General features: G+C 41.9%; 1 protein-coding gene across 6 annotated transcripts in view; it reads left to right on the top strand.

Annotated features, from left to right (window-relative positions):
* The window catches only part of CLYBL (citramalyl-CoA lyase), a 153,632-nt gene extending 131,562 nt beyond the window's left edge, over positions 1-22,070 (top strand). For 2 of the 6 annotated variants that reach the window (XM_072032428.1, XM_038173442.2), the window contains 5 exons: positions 976-1,069; positions 2,488-2,655; positions 7,833-7,957; positions 21,438-21,537; positions 21,670-22,070. In XM_072032428.1, the coding sequence (XP_071888529.1) occupies positions 976-1,069; positions 2,488-2,655; positions 7,833-7,957; positions 21,438-21,533 (483 nt within the window). In that variant the 3' untranslated portion in view covers positions 21,534-21,537; positions 21,670-22,070. The other 4 variants (XM_038173444.2, XM_027443653.3, XM_072032422.1 and 1 more) reach the window with 4 other exon arrangements.
* Positions 22,071-22,418: the final 348 nt, after the last annotated feature.

Raw genomic sequence — 22,418 nt, 5'->3', positions numbered from 1 at the left:
CAGCCACGTACCTCTCCACACGTAATAAAGCATCACCAGACAGGCACGCTCCCGTTCGGGGCGCATACGCAGAATTAACTTGCCTTTGCAACTGGCTGGGGTTTTTATTCGCTTGCAGTATTTTATAGGGGAATTTTTTTAGTGCTGCAGTCCTTGATGTTGGCAGCGGAGTTGCCTTTTAAAGCGTTCTGCTTAATAATAATTTTGTGCCCCACCGGCTGCCACATAAGAACACCCACTAGCAGAGTTTGTAATTACATCTGCCCCTTTCTGCATACCTTTTCCTCAACAAATATTAATATTACAAAAATCAGTATAAAATAGTAATATTCTGGAAACACACATCATTATATAAAGCCACGGTACCAAAATTCTGCTTGCTTTTACTTTAATCATAATCTGCAGTACTTGTTGCATTTTTACCTCCATACCCACTTTTTAGTTAGTTGTTGTAGAGGGCTTTAAATTGGCAATTTATCCAGTTAGGTACCCACCATGGTTTTAAACCATTTGAATTATTACTGTAATAACAGAGATTCTGATCCTTCTTTCTTTTTTCCTCGGGCAGGGATGCTACATGTCAAACCACTCAAAGCTAATACTTTTTTGTTTGCTTTCAAGCAGCATTTGAGGAGTGTTTTGTCCCATATTGTTGCATGCATATCTGAGACAGCAATTGCAGTAATACCAAGGGCATTATGGTAAGCTCTGGCCAAGAGGCAGGGAATCTGCTATGATGTCCTGCGTTTCCACAGCGCAAGCATATCGGTGCTCAGGGCAAGATAACGTTTGCTGTTCTGCTGAGTCATTTTAAAGCATTTTGCACAGCCGAGTACCTACAATGGCTTTGCTTAATAGGAGCAATTTTAGCTGAAGGATTGCTAGATTTGGGTAGTACTGAGTTGATGTAATATCCTCTTAGTCTCTCTGCTTCCTGCATTTCTGTAGAAATTAATGATATGCTCTCATTTGAAGGCTGTCTGTGAAGAAGCATTGAAAGCAGGATCCCAGGTTGGCTTTCATTTGGACGCAGTCGTCTTTGGAGGAGAGGATTTCCGTGCCAGCATAGGTTGTTACCTGTCTGCTTACTATAAGGGTTAATGGCATTTGCATTGGAGAAGCCTGATGTGATTTATCCCCATTGCTGTACTGACAGCTATAAGTAAAGTGCTGAAAACACCTGATTCTGCATTTTACATGTTCCCTTTTCTCCTTATATTTTTCAACGTGGGATGTATGACTGGGAAATTAAAACGTGATTCCTGTGTATTACAGGGCACTGACGCTTTCTTACGCTTCTTGCCATGCAGTAGCAAAAATTAATGGGGAAAAAAAAAAAAAAACGAGTCACTGAAATTATTTTAAAATGTAGTGCCCATAAGAAATACACTTCTAAGAACTAAGAAGTAATAAATTCATAAAATTCTGATGTCTGCTTTATCTCTGTTTTACAATCAATTATCATTCAGGATTTTGACATCTTCCACAAATACTCTCCTGTCAGATTTTACAATGATAAATTTAAATATGTTTTATGTCAATACAGCAATCTCTATCATATATTCATGTGAAAACATTATTCATCTTCCTCAAAAATGAAAAGTATTTCAGAATCATTTTTATTCAAAGCCATTTATCTCCTTATTAATCTGATTTAGTTTAAAGATAATAGTTCAGAGGTATTGACGTTTAAATTAAAAATAAATATGTAAATGTAAAAAATTAGCATTGATTTGTTAAATTATTCCTTACAAATTGGAAATCTGTGTCTAAATAGTGACCCTAAGGAAAGGGAACATATTATTATTTTTTCACACCAGCCTTCATGTGAGAATGCAGCTTAGCTGGTGCACTGCGAACACATGAAGTCTTGTGAATACTTTTGGTTCTTCTCAGAAGTTGTCTACTATCATTTTTCATCCAAATACTAAAGCTTAAATATTCAGCTTAGGACATCCGTTGTGACAAGAATCACAACCAAGGAAAGTGCAATTCTGCTCTCAGTGTGAATTTTTTAACCATTTAGTTGGAGCCAGTGTGTCGATTTGTATAAGGCTTCTCGTGCTGTAATGTTTCTCGCTGTACATACAATAATGCAATCAGATAATTACTTCATGTTAGTCCCAACTCAACTGTCCTTACCAGCCAAAACTTCCATTGACTTCAAGCTTACAACTTCTGATTTGAAATGAATCAAAATCTGAATTTTATAAGCTAGCGTAGAGAGATTTATTTCTTTTGCTAAAGCAGCTTATTTTTTTTTCCCAAGAGTATCATTCTGACAATACAGCCTTGCATCCCACTTTGTTTTCTAAATCAGTTAAATGAAATCTCAAACTTTTTTCTTTCTTTCTTTCTTTCTTTCTTTCTTTCTTTCTTTCTTTCTTTCTTTCTTTCTTTCTATATTTTTTTTAACTAGGAAGTATATAAGAAAATATATAAGAAAAAAAAATATTTCTTTTCTGTTTGTTTTCATTCTTTTCATAGGTGCAACTAGCAGTAAGGAAACTCATGATATTCTCTATGCCAGGCAAAAGATAATAGTCACAGCAAAGGCATTTGGCCTCCAAGCAATAGACCTTGTTTACATCGATTTCCGAGATGAAGACGGACTCCGCAGGCAGTCAAGAGAAGGTGCCTCGATGGGTTTCACCGGTATGGGCTTCTGCCGATGTTGCAAAATAATGCCTATATTCTTCAATTTAAGCAGATCGCTACTCTTACTGTTACTTTTGCAAATAACTTGATTTTTTTTTATTTCAGGCCAGTTATTGAAAAAAAAAAATCAAACTCACCTACGTTTATTAGCAGCTGTAACATTGTGCCTGGAAATTTTGCCTGAGAAGTCACAGGCTGCTATTTAAAGCTTACATCCCTTGAAGCGTGTGGATGTGTTTTGAAGAGAAGTTGGGGCAGGGGATGTGCAGGATATGATTTCTCCCATCACTGAGCATGGGAGATGTGATACTGTACTTTGCAACAGCCACTCTTCAGTCACTTTTTAAAATATTTGGATCTGTTTTGCCTATTTTTTAAACAGCAGTTGCTAAAAAGTACTTTTTAGGTGAAGGAGTTGTTAAGCAAACCTTGCACACTAATTGCTACGGGAAAGTTATTTTCTTATTATTTTCTTTGATTTGTTTTTCATCTCCTGGCTCCCCTCCCAGTAAGTGCTGGTGACACCTACGGGTATTGGCAGACAGCAAGACCAGCAGGCTCCTTGCAACAGAGCCCTGTAATGCGGACTGTTACCCTGTGATTGGTGTACCAGATCACTCGGACACCCTGGTGGGATAGTGCAGCCACCAAAGATTGTGTTTTTGCAATAGAAATCAGCCATTTGACACATGCATTATAGAATTCTGGGATGCAGCACTGACGTTTTACATTATTTGTCTCTGACTGTCGTTGGGGATGTATGTACAGTAATGGTATAGCCGCTCAGGTTTTTGTTAGCAAAGGAATAGGTCCTGATGATGTTGTCTAGCAAACTGTATTTTTACAGCTAATGGCATATGATATCTTAAAGCAGTCAAGTAATCAAATACAGCAAGAGTTCTTTTACGTGATCTGGACCTGGCAGTAAAAGAATAGCCATCGATTCTCCTCAGCACAAACTCTGCCTTCCCGTCTGCTGAGCTTCAGCAGTTGCAAAAGCAGATCTTGTTTCAGAGGCAGAGCTGGGAGCTCCTCACAGCTACGGAGCATTATCTCTGTCCGTGTGGACTTCCACCCTTGATTCGTCCGCTATTGAAGTGGGGGAAATAATGGAGCTCCTGAATGGTAGCACCTGCTGATGGCTACGTAATCGAGACCAATATTTTCCAGCTTAAGGAAGGGCTTGATTTTTGAAAAATTTAAGCATCTGAACCTCCTGTTGACAGAAGATGGAGTTGCAGATGCCCAGCACCTTTAGAGCACAATTTTTGAATGCTTAATGTTCATTGAGATACTTTGCTCAGGCTGCCAGTTTGGAAAATTCAGAAATGCAAAGCATAAACAGCATCGGTGGTGTTTCAGACTCCACTGACTTTCTGTAGGAAGTTGTTTCACATCAGGATAGGGCCCAGGTAGGAGACAAATAAAAAGGTCACATGTGGCAATTTAGGGCATCAAGTTAATTTCTAACTTGACCATAAAGGTGTCTTGCCTTTCTGTATGCCTGTATGGGAAGTAAAAATGTGTAAAATCTACCGACTGCATTAGCACAAACTCACAGCTCTTTGCCTTCTGCCTCCCTGCAACCGTAATCAACACGTCTCAGAAATGCAGCAAGCAGCCTGACAAACACTCCAGTCATAATTAGAGATGGGTCAGCATCAAGTTTTCTGATTTGGTGGCCAAAAAAAAAAAATTAAAAAAAAAAAAAAAATCTGTTCAAGTCAAAACAAAACAGAGTTTTATATTAGTCTATCCAAAGGACAATTCAAAATGTTTCACTTGTTTTTTTTGTTGTTTTTTTTTGTTTGTTTGTTTGGGTTTTTTTTGTTTTTTTTTTGCTTTCTATTTACTTAATCTTTCCTTTTTTCTTGGTTTAGTTAAAATAAAATGCCATTTCAAAACTTAAAGGAAAAACATTTTGTTCAAAAACTGTATAATTGAACCATTTTAATATTTACAATTTAATATTCATCACAGAAATTCATGAATGGCCCCTAATTTAATCCATGTCCTTCTATAAAATAGATCCTATTTGTCACTGACAGTTGTCTAATAATGTGATACTAAAATCCTGCAATTTTGCCTTAATAACAAATTGTAAATGCAAGATTCTTGTTATTTTAAAATATCTAAGATCACATCTTGCTACTTTTAATCAAAATTTAATCAAAATTACTGAAATCAACAGGACTAAAATGAGCTAAGGCTGGCCAATTGCCCTGCTAACTGGCAAAACACACACATGCGTAGGGAGAAATCCACCACCCTCAAAACTAATAATAAACGCCATAGTATTCAGCAAAGTTACATCCTTAGATTTTCTTGCATTTGGGCTTAGACCAATAAAATCGTCTGTAAGGTAATCGAGTCTGTTTGCTGATGTTGAAACAAGCTAAATAATGTAATCCAGAATTTACCATCTATTTGGTTCCTCTGTCAGTGTTTTCTTTCCCAGCTGCCTTTCGAACAGTCTGTTTTTTCTTCGGTGAGTGTGTTTGCATAAAACTGAATGTTTTCAAATGTAATTTACCCAAAGTAGTTCAACTTTTGTATATATATTAATACACATGTACACATGCACACACGCATACCTGGCAAGATATTTTATAATGCCATAAACTGTGAACTTAAAAGGCAGTGTGCAGCCTGCGTAAATGGTCATCAGATTTAGGAAAATTTATGTAAAAAATTTAGGAAACCTTGCGATAAGCTTCAACAGCTGACTTTGTCATTATAGAAAGTCCTGTGCTACATGCTGGGAAGCCAGATATAAATACGAAACAGCATAGGTTTCCTCTCTTGTTGCAGTCTTTTGTAGAAGACTAAAATGACACCGTCATACAGTTACCTAAAAGACTTGACAGGTATTGACTTAAAGCACGATATATCAAGTGGTACTGTAAAAAGGATTTCATGGTAATAAATTTTAATGTCTTCCAATTTTGCACTCTCTCAGTAACTTGTCAATAACAACAATTCCGCTTAAAATATTTGCTTCATTCCTGCATGGCATTACGTCTATTATACAGTTATTTGGATACATAATCTGTGACAAAAATCAACTGAGTGCCGTAAATCAAAGGTTCGATTTTATGCTCTGTAAATTGTTCAGTAATGTTTTAATGATACATAGTGTAGTTTCCAGCTACAGATACTTGTATCAAAAGAAAATCTTTTTACAGGAATGTTTTACACTTTAAAAACTCACATATGCATATTTTTATTTTTGTCATAATTAGAGATTAAGTATAATTTTAAAAATATTCTTTATTTTTCCCAGAAGGTCAGGCTTTACAGGGTTTTGCAGGAATTACTTGTGCGTACTTCAGTTTTAGTATTAGTTTATAATAGGTCATATTAAAAATTAGGAGCATCGTAAGCTTATTAATGGTGACATTTAATAAAATTGAATAAAATAGCTTTGATTGGAATTAATGTAAAACATATTAGTTAAGGGAATTTGTCTGAATGTAATTGCTTTGAAAAACTACAGATCTTATGGAGTTTTAAGTTTTTTGCTGTTTTAAAACTATTTTAAAGTATTTTCCGCATTGAAATTTCAGACGGAATTTCTGGGTGCCCTGAAGATCATAAATGAACAATTGCTTAATGGGAACTAAAAAAAAAATGGAACTGTCTGGGGCTTTTTTAAAGAAATGCAGCAGCATTAAACGTTACTATTCGTTTACCAAAACCAAGCGGATCGTGCTCCCGCGCTCACAAACTCCGTTGTAATGCACATTTATCTCCGAGAGCTGGTGCAGTCCGATAAAAGTAATCCCGGTGACCGATTTTTTTTTCCCCCAGTCACTCTGTCGTTTAAAATAGGCGCAAATGTGTGGCGAGGCGTGAGACCTATTACACGTAGCAGTGTGCCTGTTTCTAGCTTACTCCCAACAAGTACAATCCCAAACCGTCCTGTACCATGCAGGAAGCCTCGCCGGGCTCTGCTGCACCCCATGGGCACTTGTGGGCACCCTGGGTCACCCCACGAGTGCCCATCACCCACTATATGCCCACGCAAGGTCCCCTGGGTCCCCTGGGGTCCCTGGGCACCAGGCTAGGGCCAGCGGAGGAGCAGGGGCAGCTGCCAGCCCCTCGCCCGTGCCCGTGGTGCCCGGGCTCTGTGGGACCGCTGCGGCTGGTGATGTGGGGCTGGGAGGCACGAGAGGTTCACGGGATCAGGCTCGTCGCTGGGACTAGTTCTGCTGTGTGGCGTAGAGGGGATTAATTCGTGTGGCGGCGAGGTTTTGAGGAGCTGGGAGTTACGGCAGCCTCGCTTTATTAAAACACTCTTACGGCACGGCGCGGGTAATTGTGCAGCAATCACGCCGTCTGTGAAATTCCCTTAGCAATGGACTAATAATGTCAAGTGCCACACTTTTAAAACTGTCAAACAAATTAGATATGTATTTGTTTTAATGTAGCTAAGGACAATAACAGATTAGAACGGATTATGTGGCTGTCTATTCACATTTGAAAATCTCTAGTAAAAAAGGCAACACCTATTTTTATTTTCTTAATGTGTGTTCATACAAGAAAGGATTAAAAAAAAAAAAAAAGTGCTTCGTAACACTTCAGGGCACCTCTGGCAGTTGTTTAATATATCGGTGACTAAACAAATATCCCGACCTACTTGCACCTGCAAACAGCTGCAACAACAGAAATGTGAGCAGTGTTGGGGATTTCATGATGCTAAGCCAATGCTAAGGACGATCCTGATGTGACCGGTAACTTTTCAGTTCTGCAAATCTCATTTTCCAAACATATTTTAACGCAACTTATTTATGATTGGCTGGAGCTGCTATTTCTGTAGCTAAAATTCAGAGGTGCGTTATACTCAGACATTACCGACTGCCCCGGACAAACAATTCCACCTGAGATGAGCAATGGAAGATGCATGGACTGAAATAGGGAGGAAGGAGAAAGAGTTTTGGGTTCCTTTAAACGCTAGCGAACGCAAGTATTGCTCAAGATATTTTTCTTCTTCAAAAATCTGGCAAAGGGCTATCTGCGTGTTGTCCAGTGAAATAATAAAAGAAAATGAGTGAAATAATTAGTTAAATAGCAGAAAGTCTGTGAGGCATAGGAGAGCCTCAAGTGGTTGGAACATTTTGTTTGAACATCTGTTTGTCGATGCATGATTCTGGTGTTATTAATCTTCTTTGTAGGTAAGCAGGTGATTCACCCTAACCAAATTGCTGTTGTCCAGGAACAGTTCTCTCCCAGCCCTGAAAAAGTAAAGTGGGCGCAGGAATTGATTTCTGCTTTTGAAGAGCATCAGCGATTAGGAAAGGTAAATATTTTGTTAATATAATGTCGTGGAAACCAAATTTGAATAATATCTATAATTTAGAGAGATCGGTGATGGCTGTTTGCGTTTATCTTACAAAGCGTGCTGCGTTTGAGTCATGTTCGTGAAATCTGGATCCGGATCTAGACTACAGAGTGCATATTTATGATAAATGTGACACTTTCCGGCGTGTTTACAAATAGCCTGGCTGTCCTTTTTTCTCCACGTTTTAATTCTAATTCTTTTAGTACAGAGCCTTTTGAGTACATGCATATATCTACAGCATCAGAGAGTTAAAACTACTTCAGATGTGTCGCAGAATCACGGTCTGACAGTCAAAGGAAAGTACTTGCAAGCAAGAGGCAGGTAGCCTGGCAGAAGACTCAAACTGCTTGTGCAGACATCATTTATGGAAAGGGAGAAACAGATGAGGAAGACGTGGTTGTCAGAAAATCTCTGCGTTGGTAAAACTGCTTCACTTTTGGGGGGTTGATCCTGCAAACGTCCCCAGCAGCGAGTGGATTTACTTCTGAGCAGAACTGCTTGCAGATTGTGGGGTTTTAATCATTAAAAATGGGAATGTTTTATGTGCATTTGTACCAATTGCTGGACCTGAAATTTGGATGGAGTGGAAAGCAAATTAACACTAGAATATGATTGTTCCTAATTTAGTGCATCATTGAGTCTCACGTTTCCTGCTCTGTGGGTTTCTGCTATGTAAATATTGCGGTGGTGATGCACAATCTGTCTCCACTTTGTGCCAGTAATACTTAAATTAGGGGTCGCCTGAAGGAAGATTTTATGCTAGTTGCGGCATTGTCAGTTAATTATCTTAAAGGTTATTTGCTGTAATCCAGTTTGCCTCTTTTTGAGCGAAAAAAAGTTGTGGCGAAATATGTTTGTCTTAGTGACAGCCAAACCCGGGAGAGCCAAAAAGCAAAGTCCCGATGTCAGAACAGGTAGCGCGGGCGAGCAGAAATGGTTTACACGTGCGTGCCCGTGATTCAAGTGGGAAAAATTATCTTTGGTTACGAAGCTCATACATAAAGCTGTGCATAGGTTCTCGCTTTCTCCAGTGTTGCTTAGAGGTCTTCTGCGCGTTTCTTTGCTTGCTGGTGGGTAGCACTGGGCTGGAGCGTGCCCTGTCCCCCTTCCCCTGCTTCTCGGCTGCCCCAGATGTTGTGTGCTACAAATTCTAAAAATGGTCAAAGCAGAAATGTTGCTTTCATCTTGGGATAAAAGTGTGGCAAGGTGTTTGCTGTGGGTCTGCCCTTCTCTGTGCGAGTCCGTCTGAGGTACCGAGGTGTTTCTAATACACCCATTACTATCGTATTTGGGTGCCATCCTGAGCAGTTATTTCAGGGTCACCGTTATTATGTTATATGCCTGTATCTCTTTGTTCTGTATCTCAATTTCGAAAGGTCTTCCTGTTGGTTATTTGGAAATAGAAAACCAGTTTTGTACATTATTCTGCTTTACAAAGCTCGAATCTGTTACAAAAGGCATCCTTATAAAGGCACTGCAAGAGCAAGTGTGTAGGCAGGTAGATGCAGAATGAAAAAAGCCAAGTGACATACGCAGCCAAATATTGCTGTTTTTTATTGCCCGTAAAATACTTTTAATTCAACTTTAATATTCAACTTCACAATGATTTGTTAAATACTTTTCACTGAACTGTGAATTTAATGCCAGAGTCTCATCTAAGGAATACCCCCATCATTTGAACAAGTCCCGGTATCACACAGTATTGAAGCCACAGATGTTTAAAATTTAAGCATTCTGTATTATTTAGATTTATTTTGAAGCTGTCATCTTATTAACATAATTCTTGATTATATCACCCATTTATTTATTTTTTGTTTTTTAATAAGCTCTTTTTAAATAGGCTGTAAGCGTCTACAATCGGGCACAAGTACAGATTTGTGGGGGTTAGTGGCTTGGAGCATTTTTTTAACCAACCAAGTTAAATGCTTCATATATTTTTACATGTAGTCATCTATCAGGAAAAAAAGACCGGCAAGCTACTCTGTGAACTTCTGGATATTGCATTGCTTCAGTATTGCTGGGCTTCATAATAAATTTGGAAAAATAGTTTTCCTTGCGGTGTTCCCTGCAAACTTCTTAGCTGGGCTTGCATTTTGGTATTATAAATGTGTCAGTAAGAAGAGCTTGGGCAGGCTGATTACTTAATATTTTTCCAAAGCAAACACATCTCACTAAGGGAGCCTCTGGCTCTGCATCCTAGAGACATGCTAAAATGTAAGTAATAACTCTTCCCATGCCACCTCCTGACAAATACTCCACGCAGTGGTTTTAGTAATCCTCGTGTCCTAATGAAACACCTCTTCTGTTTTCCTTTTCCTTTTATTTTATTAAAATGTTCGTGTCATTGAGACTGAAAATGTAGCTGCGGTTAATATGGTTGAGGCTTGCGTGCTTCTGCCATGTTATTAATCAAAGTTGAAAGCCTGGAAAAAATAAATGTGAGGGGTTTGTGTGGCTGTTTGCATGGTAGATACGTTACTGGTCTTCAGTCTCTGGGATCACAGTTTGCTGTTAATTGGTTTAAAAGTTTGTTGCCCTTGGTCGACAGTATTTTATATTAAAGTACAGTAGTAATAAGCTTTTATAATCTGTTCCAGTTTGAGAGAGACAATTACCATAATAATCTTTCTTTGAGAGAAGGCTGAAGCCTTCATCCTGGAAGCTGAAATGCTTTGGCAGAGCAGCCCCCAAATGTGAGTACTGAAGTTAGTAAAAAATTGACTCTCAGATGAGCATGACAGAATTGGAGATGCTGTGACAGTGTCCAAACAGAAGGGAATTAGAGACTTTGCTGGCCAAAATTACTTGGGCTTACATTACAGAGAAAGTCCTATCTGGGGGGTTGTTTTGGTTTGGCTTCTAGGCTGTTTTGTTTGGATTTATTTTTTTTGTAACTGAAAAATAGCATATGCAGGAAGGGAATGGTACTGATGTATTTTGGACAAATAAAAGACAAAAGTTGAGAAAGTACATTTTGTATTTTATAAAATTACTTATTAAATGTTCTTTTTTTTTTGTCTGGAACTTTGAGATCTGAAAATGAAAAGTATTATTTCTGTATCATTTCAGTATTGTTCTGGTAAAATTGTGTTATTAGGGGATGTGATTTCCAAGACTAAAAACTTTATCATAAAGAAAGCAGGGGTAGCTGTTGGGAAAATGTAAGTATAACATAAATGTCAGAGTGTGTTCAAAAATGCAGAAGAAATGTAATAAACATTGTTTTGGTAGACTAAAAGACTAAATTTCTGAAGTATTTGAGATGCATTAAATGAGAATTGAGTTTATAAATCCAGATTAACTGAGTCCAAGGGAGCAGAGTTAGTGGGAGAAGCTGCTGGCTTATTTCAAGAAAAAGATCTTGCTTCTATCAGTGAAAGTGCTGCTCTTTACTGTGTATGTAGCCCCCGTGTTTACAGTACCAATACATCAGATACATGAATATACCTGCTCTATCTGTTTGCATATGACAAGTAAGTGGGACTTTAGAAGTGCATTCTTGAGCCACTTAATTTGTAAATACATCAGGCACAGTATCATTACTGTAACCGGATCTTGCTGAATCATCCCTTTTTAAAATAAGATTCAGACAGAAGGAAGAACAGAAGTGTCAAGTAAAAGGTTGCTTACACATTTACACCGTGTACTAATTTATAAATGTTTTCAAAGCACCTGCACATCAGACCAGGGAATAGGGAGCTAAACACTGCCACCAAAGTTGCCTGTCAGGTAAGGATTATTTAGAGTTAAGGTCGGTAATTCACAAACCCAAGCCATATTATGGGTTGAATATTTTAGATCCCAACGAGTAAAGCAGGAGAAATATCTGAACGCACCGTATGCGAATGCACAGACTTCTTCTAAGAAAGCCTTTGGCATACGTTTCTTGTATTATGTTCTCTGCCATTGTATATCGTGTGCTCGGCGGCTGAGGAATAATATATATGAACGCTAGCGATTTGACAGGCTGCAGAGCTTCTTTTACAGACCTTTCCGGGATTATGAAAAATCTTAGGAATGCATTTATTTACACAGCATCCACCCGACAAAGGAATGGAAATTTCCAGCAGTGGCTCCCTTATAATGCTCTTTGTCTGGGACAAGCTACCCCAAGCCACTGTATCTTGGAGACGATGCGCCCTCGCGCTTGGGCCGCATCCAGCTCCCACCGGGGCCCGGGGAGGTCTCTGTCTCCCCACAGCATCCCCCTCTTGCCAGCAGGGCAGTCAGGGACCCCAGAAACCCATGGGGACCAGTGGCACGTTGTGGTGTGTCGCCTCAATACACAACTCTCTGTGTTTGGGGGCTCTGCGTGGATCCGGCCCTGCTCCCCTCAGCCAGGACAGGCTGGAAGTGGGGAGGCCGGGATCCCAGCTGGGGAAATGCTGGTGGCACGGGGATGGATGTCCCTGGCTCCAGGTTTGCTGTCGGCTGCATAAAGCAGGCAGCACGGGAGGATTTGGTGATTTGTGTGACATTGCCACCTTTCCTAAGTGCAGAGAGAAATTGATAAATAAACAGTGATAGAGCCCGTATTAATGCTTAAAGTTTCTCTGTACAACATTATTATTTGAAAAAGATGTTAGAAGTGTGCTTTGTGCCGCAGCTGAAGGCTTCTCTCTCAGAAGGACCCATCTGGGGGCAAGTTTTGAGCCCTTCCCACAGAGCAGAAGGGGTCGTATCAGCTAATTGCTTGTGCTGTACCGGTTCCTATGCTGGATCAGTCCTGAGGGAGTTGTGCCAGGTGGGGTGAGCGGGAGACAGCTTTTAACTGTGCGGGGCCACAAAAGCTCCTAAGCAGGGCAGAAACTCATGCAAAACACTTTCTTGCCTTCAGTTGATCTTAAATCTGCTTTCCTCCACCCGTCAGAGACCTGTGCTCAGCACACCAGGGCAGAAGGGCCGCGACGCTCTCCGCCATGTCGCTTCCCCGTCAGCCAGGCACAGGAGGACGGTGGCTGTGCACCTCCATCCCTGTCCATCCAGGAGCAGGTCCCATCCTCCAGGACGTGACCCTGCTGAGGGTCACGGTGCCAAAAGCTTGTCACGGTGCCAAAATCTGCTGAACGCTAAGCAGAGCACAGAGGCCACGAGGCACCCTCCCTGGCCGTGCTTATGAGGTGAAGCAAGCACCCACAGGCCGCCCCACTCAGTTTCCAAAGCAGGGCCTGACACGGGGTGTCATGTTCAGACCAGATGGCACTTTCTGAGGCTTACTGAGGGAATTCAGAGGCCTGAGCAGCCAAAAATGTTGTTTCGGTTAATTTCAGCAGCAGCAGCCTCGCTGCCTCGCCACTCCTCTCTGTGCTGGCTGCCGCTCTCACGGGGCTGGAGCAGCCTTCTGCAAGAGCTCAGGCAATTGAAATAGAGACTCGCAGTGCGGGATAGCTGTTCAACCCTAGTCAGCAAATGAACCTGAAATTAGAAAAAATGCAGAATACAAAAATAATGGTGATTCCGTTCCTGTTGACAGGATAAGCTTCGCTGTTATTACTTTTCTTGCCTGCGTTGTATTTTATGGCCATCTTCCCCTTCAGGATCGAATGCTTTTCGTGTGTCCTGTAGGCACCTACCTCCAGATTAGATTTTCTAGGCTGTATTTAACAAATTGCTTCAATGACTGTAAGCCTCAAGTTAATTTTAAATGACTTAATTAAGGGCATCTGAGGATACTGAAGTCTTAATATTAGTTACTTTTCATTTTTCTGTGTAATAACCATGTTGCTCACTGTCTGGATATGATGTGTGTCCAGCAAGCTGTTTTTGTGCTATAAAATAAAGATTTCCTTGGCAGCAGCATCTCCATCAGTGTGCTCTCTAGGCTTCTTCCATTCCCTATCCATTTCAGAGGTGGAGGATGGAAACCAAGCACGAATATTCCTAGGACTCTCTTCTGTTTCTTTAATTTTTTTCTTTCCTACTCTACAGGAGCACACAGGAAGGCAACAACCACAGCGAGAGGGAACCTAGAGAAAACATAACCCTTGTGTCAGCCATTCGTTCAGGGATCTTAAACAGGCTGTTTGCTCAGTGCAAGGTGGAGACCTTGAAGTAATTTCTGTGGCTGGACAGAGCAGGATCCTCTGGCCCATCCTGGCCTAAATGGCTGTCCCCAGTAGTGCAGGCAGTTTGGGCCAAGCCATAAAATGGAAAAACAGCTTGCCTGGCTCACACAAGGGGAGACAGAGAGGGCAAAGCAGACCCTTGTCTGTGGGCTGGGAACGGTAATGTCAGGCAAAGGAGATTACACGATTCAAGACTGAAGGAAAGGACCTTGTAGGTCCCTGTCCTTCATCTCTCCTGCCCCACGGTGGACTGGAGGGATCACAAAGTCCTGCCTACCTGTTGAGCTCTAGGGAGGACTTTTCTGTCAGAGTTCTTGTACTGCTGCTAGGGGTTTATTTGAGGTAAAAATTAATCTCTATTTCATCTTGCTGTTGCTCTTTTTTTCTCGACCCTTTGTGTCCTTTCATCCTCTCCAAGAGGCAGAATCCTATCTCACACAAACAGTCTGCTGCCTGTGTCTGGCATTACAAAGCAACACATCCTCTGAACCAGCTAACTGCTTCCACTCTGGTGGAAGTTTGCACAGGTGAGAAGAAACAAAAGGTGGTGATATTTAAAGTTTTCTTCACATCAACAAGATGGCTGCAGAAACTTGCTGGTGTACATACATACATTGCAGAATTTCCTCCCCGTCCACCCCTTGCTTCAATAGGTCACAGAGACTCCCTGAGCATTTCCTCTTGCCAAAAAGAAATTTTTGACAAACCTTTCCAGGGATCATTTATTTTTCCCAAATATTTTATTTCTAAGTGCATTTCCTCACAAAATGTTGCGGCAGAAAAGGGGTGAGCATCAAAGAGAGCAAAGGAGAGGATATGGAAATATGTAACCAGAACAGCTCTGCTTGTGTGGAGTCTTCTGTTTGTCCTGTGTGACTGCACTATTTTGCCATTTCCTACCTACTGCAAAAATGCTAGGAGAAGGCCAAAAGATGATCAGATTTGGAGGCAGGACAGCAGAGAGCAGAGAGGAGTGGGAGACATTATCTTGTTATAGCCTAAAAATCATGCTCAGTTGACCCAGATATCAATGAATATCTTCTAGCAGCTCACTAACCTTTGGAAGTTCACCCAAAAAAAAAAAAAAAAAAAAAAAAAAAGGTGGAATTATGACCCAGCTCTCTCTGATGGCTCTTTGGCTACAACTTGCGGAAGAAAAAAAAAAATTAATTAAACCTGCATTCAGCACCATCACAGCTGTTAGCTTATTTCCTACTCTTGACTTCCCCAAAAATATGGTCTCAACCTTCTGTTTCAAGGGAAAGTCATTCCTTTGTGGTTAGGCTAATCACTCCTCCCCCAGGCACAGACCCAGCTCCACTTGCTGCGAGCTGGGCTCCCTTTTCTTTTGTTCATATACCTGTAAGCAAACCCAAGCCTTCTTTTTAAGCCCCAAAGCAGAGATTTCCACATTTCCTCTGCAGGGGGGCGCTTAAAGAATGTGTGTTTTCATTTAATCCCTGGGGGAATTATCTTCCTGAATGCCATGCTTTTTAGGAGGACCTTTTGCCATCCACCTGCTTCCTTCCCTCCTCAGAAGAGCAAATCTGCCATTCTTCCAGAACACAACACTCTCATTTGCTTAGGACAGTTTAACGTTGTGCAGGATTAGAGATAATAGCCTCAGAACTGGGTAAATTTTAGTGGGCTTATTCCACTTATTTCTGTGGTCTCCAAAAAGACATAGCTAGATTTTGGGGATTTATAAGTGGAAGATCCACTGAATTACAAGGAAAAGAGCAAATCTTTGTCAGATAACTGTGGTTCAGAGATGTTTCTTGCATCTGTGGACTTCAGGATGTTTGTCTGTACGAGTTCTCCATCTCCCCTTGCCAGAGGCATACAAGGTTTGGCCACCTGGCATTGCCCTTTCTGCTCTTTTCCACTGAGCCTGACATCTGCCCGAAAGTGCTCCCACAGGTCACAGGGGTGGGAAGGGGACTTCCACAATTATTTGTTTGGACAATGGCTGTGTTCACACACAATCTCTGGCCGGTGTTACCAGAGCTCCCTGGTCCCCCTTTGCCCACCTCTGCTAGGCCCTAGGTGCACATCATCTCAGGAAGCATTCAGGTAGGGTGAGGACTTCCCCTCACTCAAGGGTCTGCTCGTCTTCTGAGCAAGTCACCTAACTAGATGCAGAGATCTGCTGGCAATTCCACAGGCATTCAAAATTCCATCTTAGACCTACAATTAATTCAAAATTCAGCAGCTGGTGCTTTCTTGTCAGTAGTACAATTTCATGGAAAGTGGCCTTGGCCTTCTTCTCCTTTTTATTCCACAGGCCAGAGTACCAGAGTTCCCTCCATACCAAAGCTTTACCTACATGTACAATGAGATCTGGTAGAATAGGGCATCAAATCACAGGTTCATTAGCAAAGGTCAAGGTAATTAATAGCAATGGAAGTGGTTCACAAAACGGAGCACAGAGTCCTCACAACCAGCACTCACGTTTGGAGTCACATCTGTAACCGAACAGGAAGCCAGTGGACCTTCTGGAGCTTTTAGGACTTTTTTGGTACTTTGAAATTTCTGTACTTGCTACCCCTTAGGAAAGCTGATCCCGACATTCAGCTCTGATGCAAGTTATTAATATTTGCCAGTGGTGTAAGAACTGAGGGTCTGCAATGGCCCTCACAGAGAGCTCATCACAGCCATCCAGATGGACGTGCATAGAGGCACAGAAAGAACAAATGCTGAGGAAAACACCACAAGCATTCCCAGGTGTGGGAGTACCTCTAATTCTTCCATCTTGTCAGCAGAGGGGGACTTGCTTGTCTGATCGCTGTCCCACATGTCCCAGAACAATTATTATTTCACTTTAATTAACTCATTGTCTTTCATCCAAGCCACTGCTCAGAGACAAGTGTGCCAAATAGCTGTGCGGTCCCTGAAGTGCTGTGTACCCTGATAGTTTTAGCCAGCTTGCTTCTCTGGTTTACCCGGTGGTACCCAAGGAAGCAAAAGGTGGAGGGAGCAAAACAACATGAGCCACGTAACATTGCATATTAGATGAAAAGGTTTCAAGAGAGGTGAAGAAGTATGAGACTTTACTTCCCCTGGCCTGAAAAAACATGAAAGGATCTCTCACTGGAGATCCTGTCCACACAAAGTTAGCACAATTCTTCCATGCATGATAAATGCTAGCAAGAGAGTTGGCTCTGTAGTTTCTTCCCCTTTCCTAGTCCCCCTTGGATGTGTTGATCCCTAGCAGATACAGAAATCACTAACTCTGAATTCTGGCCATTTATTTCCTAGGAAGAGAAAATGCTTCTTGCCATAAACTTTATGCTACTTTTACAAGATGGCAGTATAGATTTATCAAGCTCTTAACTACCCCAAAAAGTTTCACAGGGCAGAAGTCCCTGGATGCCTTTACACACACACATACACGCACAAAGAGAAGGTCTTTGTGTTTCAGGAACCACTGCACTGATGTGATGTGTTCATCCCTGGGCCATGGCATTTAGCAGATCAGTGCTGAAACTCTTTCTTCTACGTGATGCTTGTTTCCAATAGGTGAGGGAAATCTCTAGAAATGATGTATAGATGTGACACATTCAAGAGCTGTGTCCATGATTCATGGCAATGCATGGCCAGGGTTGTCTTCTAAGTTGCCAGTAAAGAGCTCCCCAGTCATACACTGAGCTTTGTTAGACCCGAGTTGGTTTTGGTAGTGGCTACAATAACCCAAAAGGAGGTTCTTCAGGTGCAAGCACAAGCTCTGCCAAACCCATGTGTTGCAAGGTTTGGTTCAAAATCTCTTCAGCTTCTCCACAGTCATCTGGAAATTTATCTCATTATTTAGTCCCTAATGCATAATTTAACCCCTTTTCATAAGCCTACACCTTCAGCTTTTCATAAACCTATGCCTGTGAACGTGACTGTTGTCTGTCAACCCTGCATTACCACCTCTTTCACCTGTGGGCTGGGTTATTGTGCCTCTGGGGGCTGACCATGCCCACTTTTTTTCCAAGGCTATCATTGCTGGCACCTTGCAGAAATAGCTGTAATGTTTTTAAGAGTGTTACTACTGAAATAACAGAGGGCTGGATGCTATGGCGAACGTATTGCATTCAGATAGAGTGCAGTCCCCATGGGATGCAGCAAGTGACGTGGCACCGGCCACATCAAAAGATGGCGGCGGAGCAGTGAGGCCTTGGAGGCCTCTGAGGCCCCAACAGGCCTGTTGGATGAGCAGGCAGGGAGAAGAGGAGTGAACGGGCTTTACTACATAATATTTCTGGGCACCATCCCCGGGCTGTCCACAGGGGTATACCTGTGAGACCCTCCTCACCTGGGAAGGGCTCCCAGGACTGCCCACTTTTGCCTTCCTTGCTTTTTCCCAATTGCCCTCCCTGATGGATGCACACAGTGATGGTGCTGAGGCCATGCAAACACCAATATGAAGCCTGGTCCTGCACCTGCATTTCACACCGCCAGCTCCTCGCCCGGTGCAACAAAGAGTTTAACCAGTGGAAGTCCAGGTGCCGGCTGGAAGCGTGATGCCATTGAGAAAATTAGCCAAAAAGAAAATTTAGATCTATGACTAAATCGATCCCCAGATTGGCACTATCAAAGTAAATGGTGTTTATAGAAAGTCTCGTTTTCTTTATATTAGTGTGGGTGAAAATCAAAAGAATGTTACGGGCAAATTTCATCTACCAGAGCTGGAAAAGAGAGCATGGGGACAAAGCTGTAATTACTGGTATTTCCTATCTGTTGAAACCTGTGGGTGGAAAGAGAGGCAGTGAATAGGGTATATTCAATGGCATTAAAATTGGTTTCTTTTTCTGGACTTCAGCTCAACACTGTAAATTAGCAGGGAGAAATTAAGCCTTGGAGTGAACAGGCAGAGAAGCCAACTTCTTTGTGCTGCTCGTTGCTGTTAGAAAATAAACATTTTTTTTTTCCTTTGCGAATTCAGATTGGTAACAAACCGAAACTGCAGCTGCACGCTGACAAGAGAACGCACCACGTATCTGAAGCAGTTCAGTGTTCACGTGTCCACACACTGCTATCTCATTTTCCTTTCTAAACAGGTTATTGTAATGAGCAGGGGACAGGCATATTGTTTAATTAATTTCTGCCTTAAAAAAAAAAAAAAAAAAAACCTCTGACCTAGATTCATCTTGCTCAACTTGGGCACCTGCAAAGGTGCCTAGCTTCGGGGCATCCTGTACACAGGCAGGGGGGTGTACAGGACCTCCAGAGCATGGTTCAGTCCTCCAGCCATCAGGAGTGCCACTGCTAGGTGCCCATCTCTTCCTGCAGACGGTTTGCAACATTACTTCGGACAGCTGTGCTCCTAACTCGGCCATTCCACAAGGCTAGGAAGGACACTTCCAGACCTTAGCATATCTCTTCTTGTCACCATCACCCCACGTGTGAATTTTGCTCTTAAACATCTATTATGTGACTGAATGCTCATAGAAAAATACGCACAATTAAAGTGCATTTTTCTTGCAGTGAAAAAATATATCTTGCACCAACCAGTAGTTTTAGACCATGGTACGGTCCTGAGTTATTCTGGAGAATAATGTCATAAAATATTTATTTAGATCCTAATTTGTTTTCACAACCGTTGATAAATGGAACAATTTGAGGCTGCATTTTTTGCAAATGTTTAAAAATGTAAGTGAAAATGGATGAGGTGTTGCCTTTGTTGAAAAGGCATGACGTGGATTATTTTCATTATTATTATTACTACTAATATAACTATTATTATTAATATTAATATTGGTTTTGTTATTAATGTAGGTTTGAATGGTTGCTCTGTAAACAAGAAATTCAATTTGAAACATCTACGACCAACTGTCTGTCAGTCTCATTATTCTCTACCCCCCCCTAAAATACTGCAAGCTGAAGTATGAAATCCTATGTAGAATAAAATGAGAGTTTTAACTATTAGGTTGTTAATGGGTTTAATACAGCCTGCCTTTACATGCAATGATACTGATTTGTATTAGATTACTGTGTACGATGGATTTTTGTTTTAGTTGTTCTGCAATGTGATTTAGTATTTAATTAACACTGCTTCAGTCAAACTAAATATGCCACTGGAGCAACGCATTTCATAAACGTTTCTGTAAATGGGCAATACTTTCACTTTGCTTATTAGATTCCTCTATTTAATTATTATCAATCCTTCCAAGAAAAATAGACAACAATAAGCCACTCGCTCCACTCTGCATTGCTCTTCCTAGGCATGCACATGCACACCCGCCGCTATCTTTCTTCCCTCTCCTTGCCTTGCCTCGCTCGCTGTCAAATCTAGGACCGGCCAGGGGTCCCGTGTCAGTGGTAGCAGCACACCAAGAGCTGCGCACCCTGTGCACATCACAGGGATGCAACGCTGGAGCCGGGCCCTCAGCCCTAAATTCTTCAGAATTATAACTTTGGGTTTATTTTTCCAAGAATGTGTGAAAGTACTGTCAGCATTACAAATAAGATTTTTTTTCCCCACTGAACTTCAGCATATCCTGATGCACAGTGTTTTACCCTCAAGGTCCTGTCTCTTCAACACAAGTGTAGATTAAAGCATCCAAGGTAACAACTCAGGTTTGGCCCTACTTAATACGTGTTCTTCTGTTTAACTGCAATTTATAGTTAATTATGTTAAAGTTGTCAGCACGGTACTGATACAAAGTCCCTGGAATTATGAAGTGAAGCTCAGATCTGCCCTGGCTCTCCAATCACTGCTGCTGAGGTGTACGGGCTAGTCTGGGGTCGGTTCTGGGAAATTCCCTACATGCAGCATTCAGGTGGGCCTTCCGTTGTTTCCAGAGGAGATGTAGGCAGTATTATGGCACTCACTGTGATATTACTGCAATTGTTGTTGTTTGTTTTTTTTTCCAGCTTTCATCCCAGCCCCTTGCTCTGGGCACAGGCAGGGGAGACCTAACAGGGAGGCACAGCAGCACCACCTCCGCACACCCCAAATGCAGAAATCCCCCCCTACCTCCCTCTAGAGCCCTGTGTCTGTTTTACTGAGGAAGATGATGGTTCTTCCCCTTCACTACGTGGCTGTGCCCTCCATCCACAGAGCATTTTGTGCCTTCCCCCCCTTGGCACCCTGCACGCAGCCCAGCTCTCGGGGTGGTGCTGGAGTCTGGAGAGGCTGTGTGGGCTGAAGCACCCCCTGCTTTTGCTTCTCTCTCTCCCCTTTTTTCTGCTTCATCTTTAGAGTATTGGGCCCCCACCGCATTTCTTTTTAAATGCGTTTGCCTCGCTGTGTTTAGTTTCTCTCCTAAAACTTGTTCCAGCTGCCTGGGGGATCTCAGCATCTGGCCTAGCGGATGTGTTTTTTAAGAAAAAGACAAGCTATGATTTCCAAAGGTCCCTCCAGGAAGTTTATATTCTCTCTTTTCCAGGGAGCGTTTACTTTCCACGGGAGCATGATAGACATGCCATTACTGAAGCAGGCACAGAACATTGTTACGCTTGCCACAGCCATCAAGAAAAAATGATCTGGTAAATGAAGCTCTCACCATGGGGCCACAGTAGCTGTTTTAAAAGATGACTATAATACTTGGGGGGAAGAAAAAAAAAAAAAAAAAAGTTAAATACATCACGCTTAAGCAGAAATTCATTTACATTTTGCAGATCTGTCATAATTTGCTTGCCAGAATTGCTAATTATGAAAAGTATTCCCGACTCGAAGCACCGCTCGCTCCTGTACTCATAGCCTGCGATGAAGTTACATCACGGACCAAGCGACATCACAATAATTACTGCAGATTTGGGATTATGACTTCATGAAAGGATAACAGCACACCGTAAGCAGCGAGCTCCGTTAAAATAACACGTGGAAACCGGGTCAGTCGCCTCTTCAGCCCTCGCTTCTTCCCGTCCCTGTGCAGAAGTCCCGCCAGAAAGGGCAAAGCCCTGAATAATTATGCACCAGCTGAAATAATTGCGATGAAAATCATTACCCTGTCCGGGCTTCTCGTCGCCCCCCTTCTGTATATGTGCAACAGCCATTAAAAATATTGCCCCAACAATGAGAGACTCTTGACTTTCCTCTGGTTTTCGAGTGGTGGCTATTGAGACCGCTGCCTCCTGGAAGCGCGGAGCCCGGGCAGGGCTGGCCGGCAATAAACTTGTAGTTTTCGGAGGCACAATGCAGCAGAACTTGTGCATATGGTCTCGAGTCAGATTTACATCACATTAGGGATACGGCTACAGGTCATGTGGGCCGTGTGGTTAACGGGCTTAGTAAAGCTGTTTTGAAGAGGTTAACCCAGCTTGTAGTAAGGGTAAATAAACATAACAACCAGGCATTGTCCTCTATTCAGCATGTACTCTTATATGGAGGGCTAAAGGGTATTGAAGCTGCAGAGGATCAACTTGTG

Source organism: Anas platyrhynchos, chromosome 1 (genome assembly GCF_047663525.1).
Source record: "Anas platyrhynchos isolate ZD024472 breed Pekin duck chromosome 1, IASCAAS_PekinDuck_T2T, whole genome shotgun sequence".
In the NCBI taxonomy this organism is placed as follows: domain Eukaryota; kingdom Metazoa; phylum Chordata; class Aves; order Anseriformes; family Anatidae; genus Anas; species Anas platyrhynchos.
The sequence above is the reverse complement of the archived record's forward strand: the minus strand, read 5'-3'. Positions and strand labels throughout refer to the sequence as shown.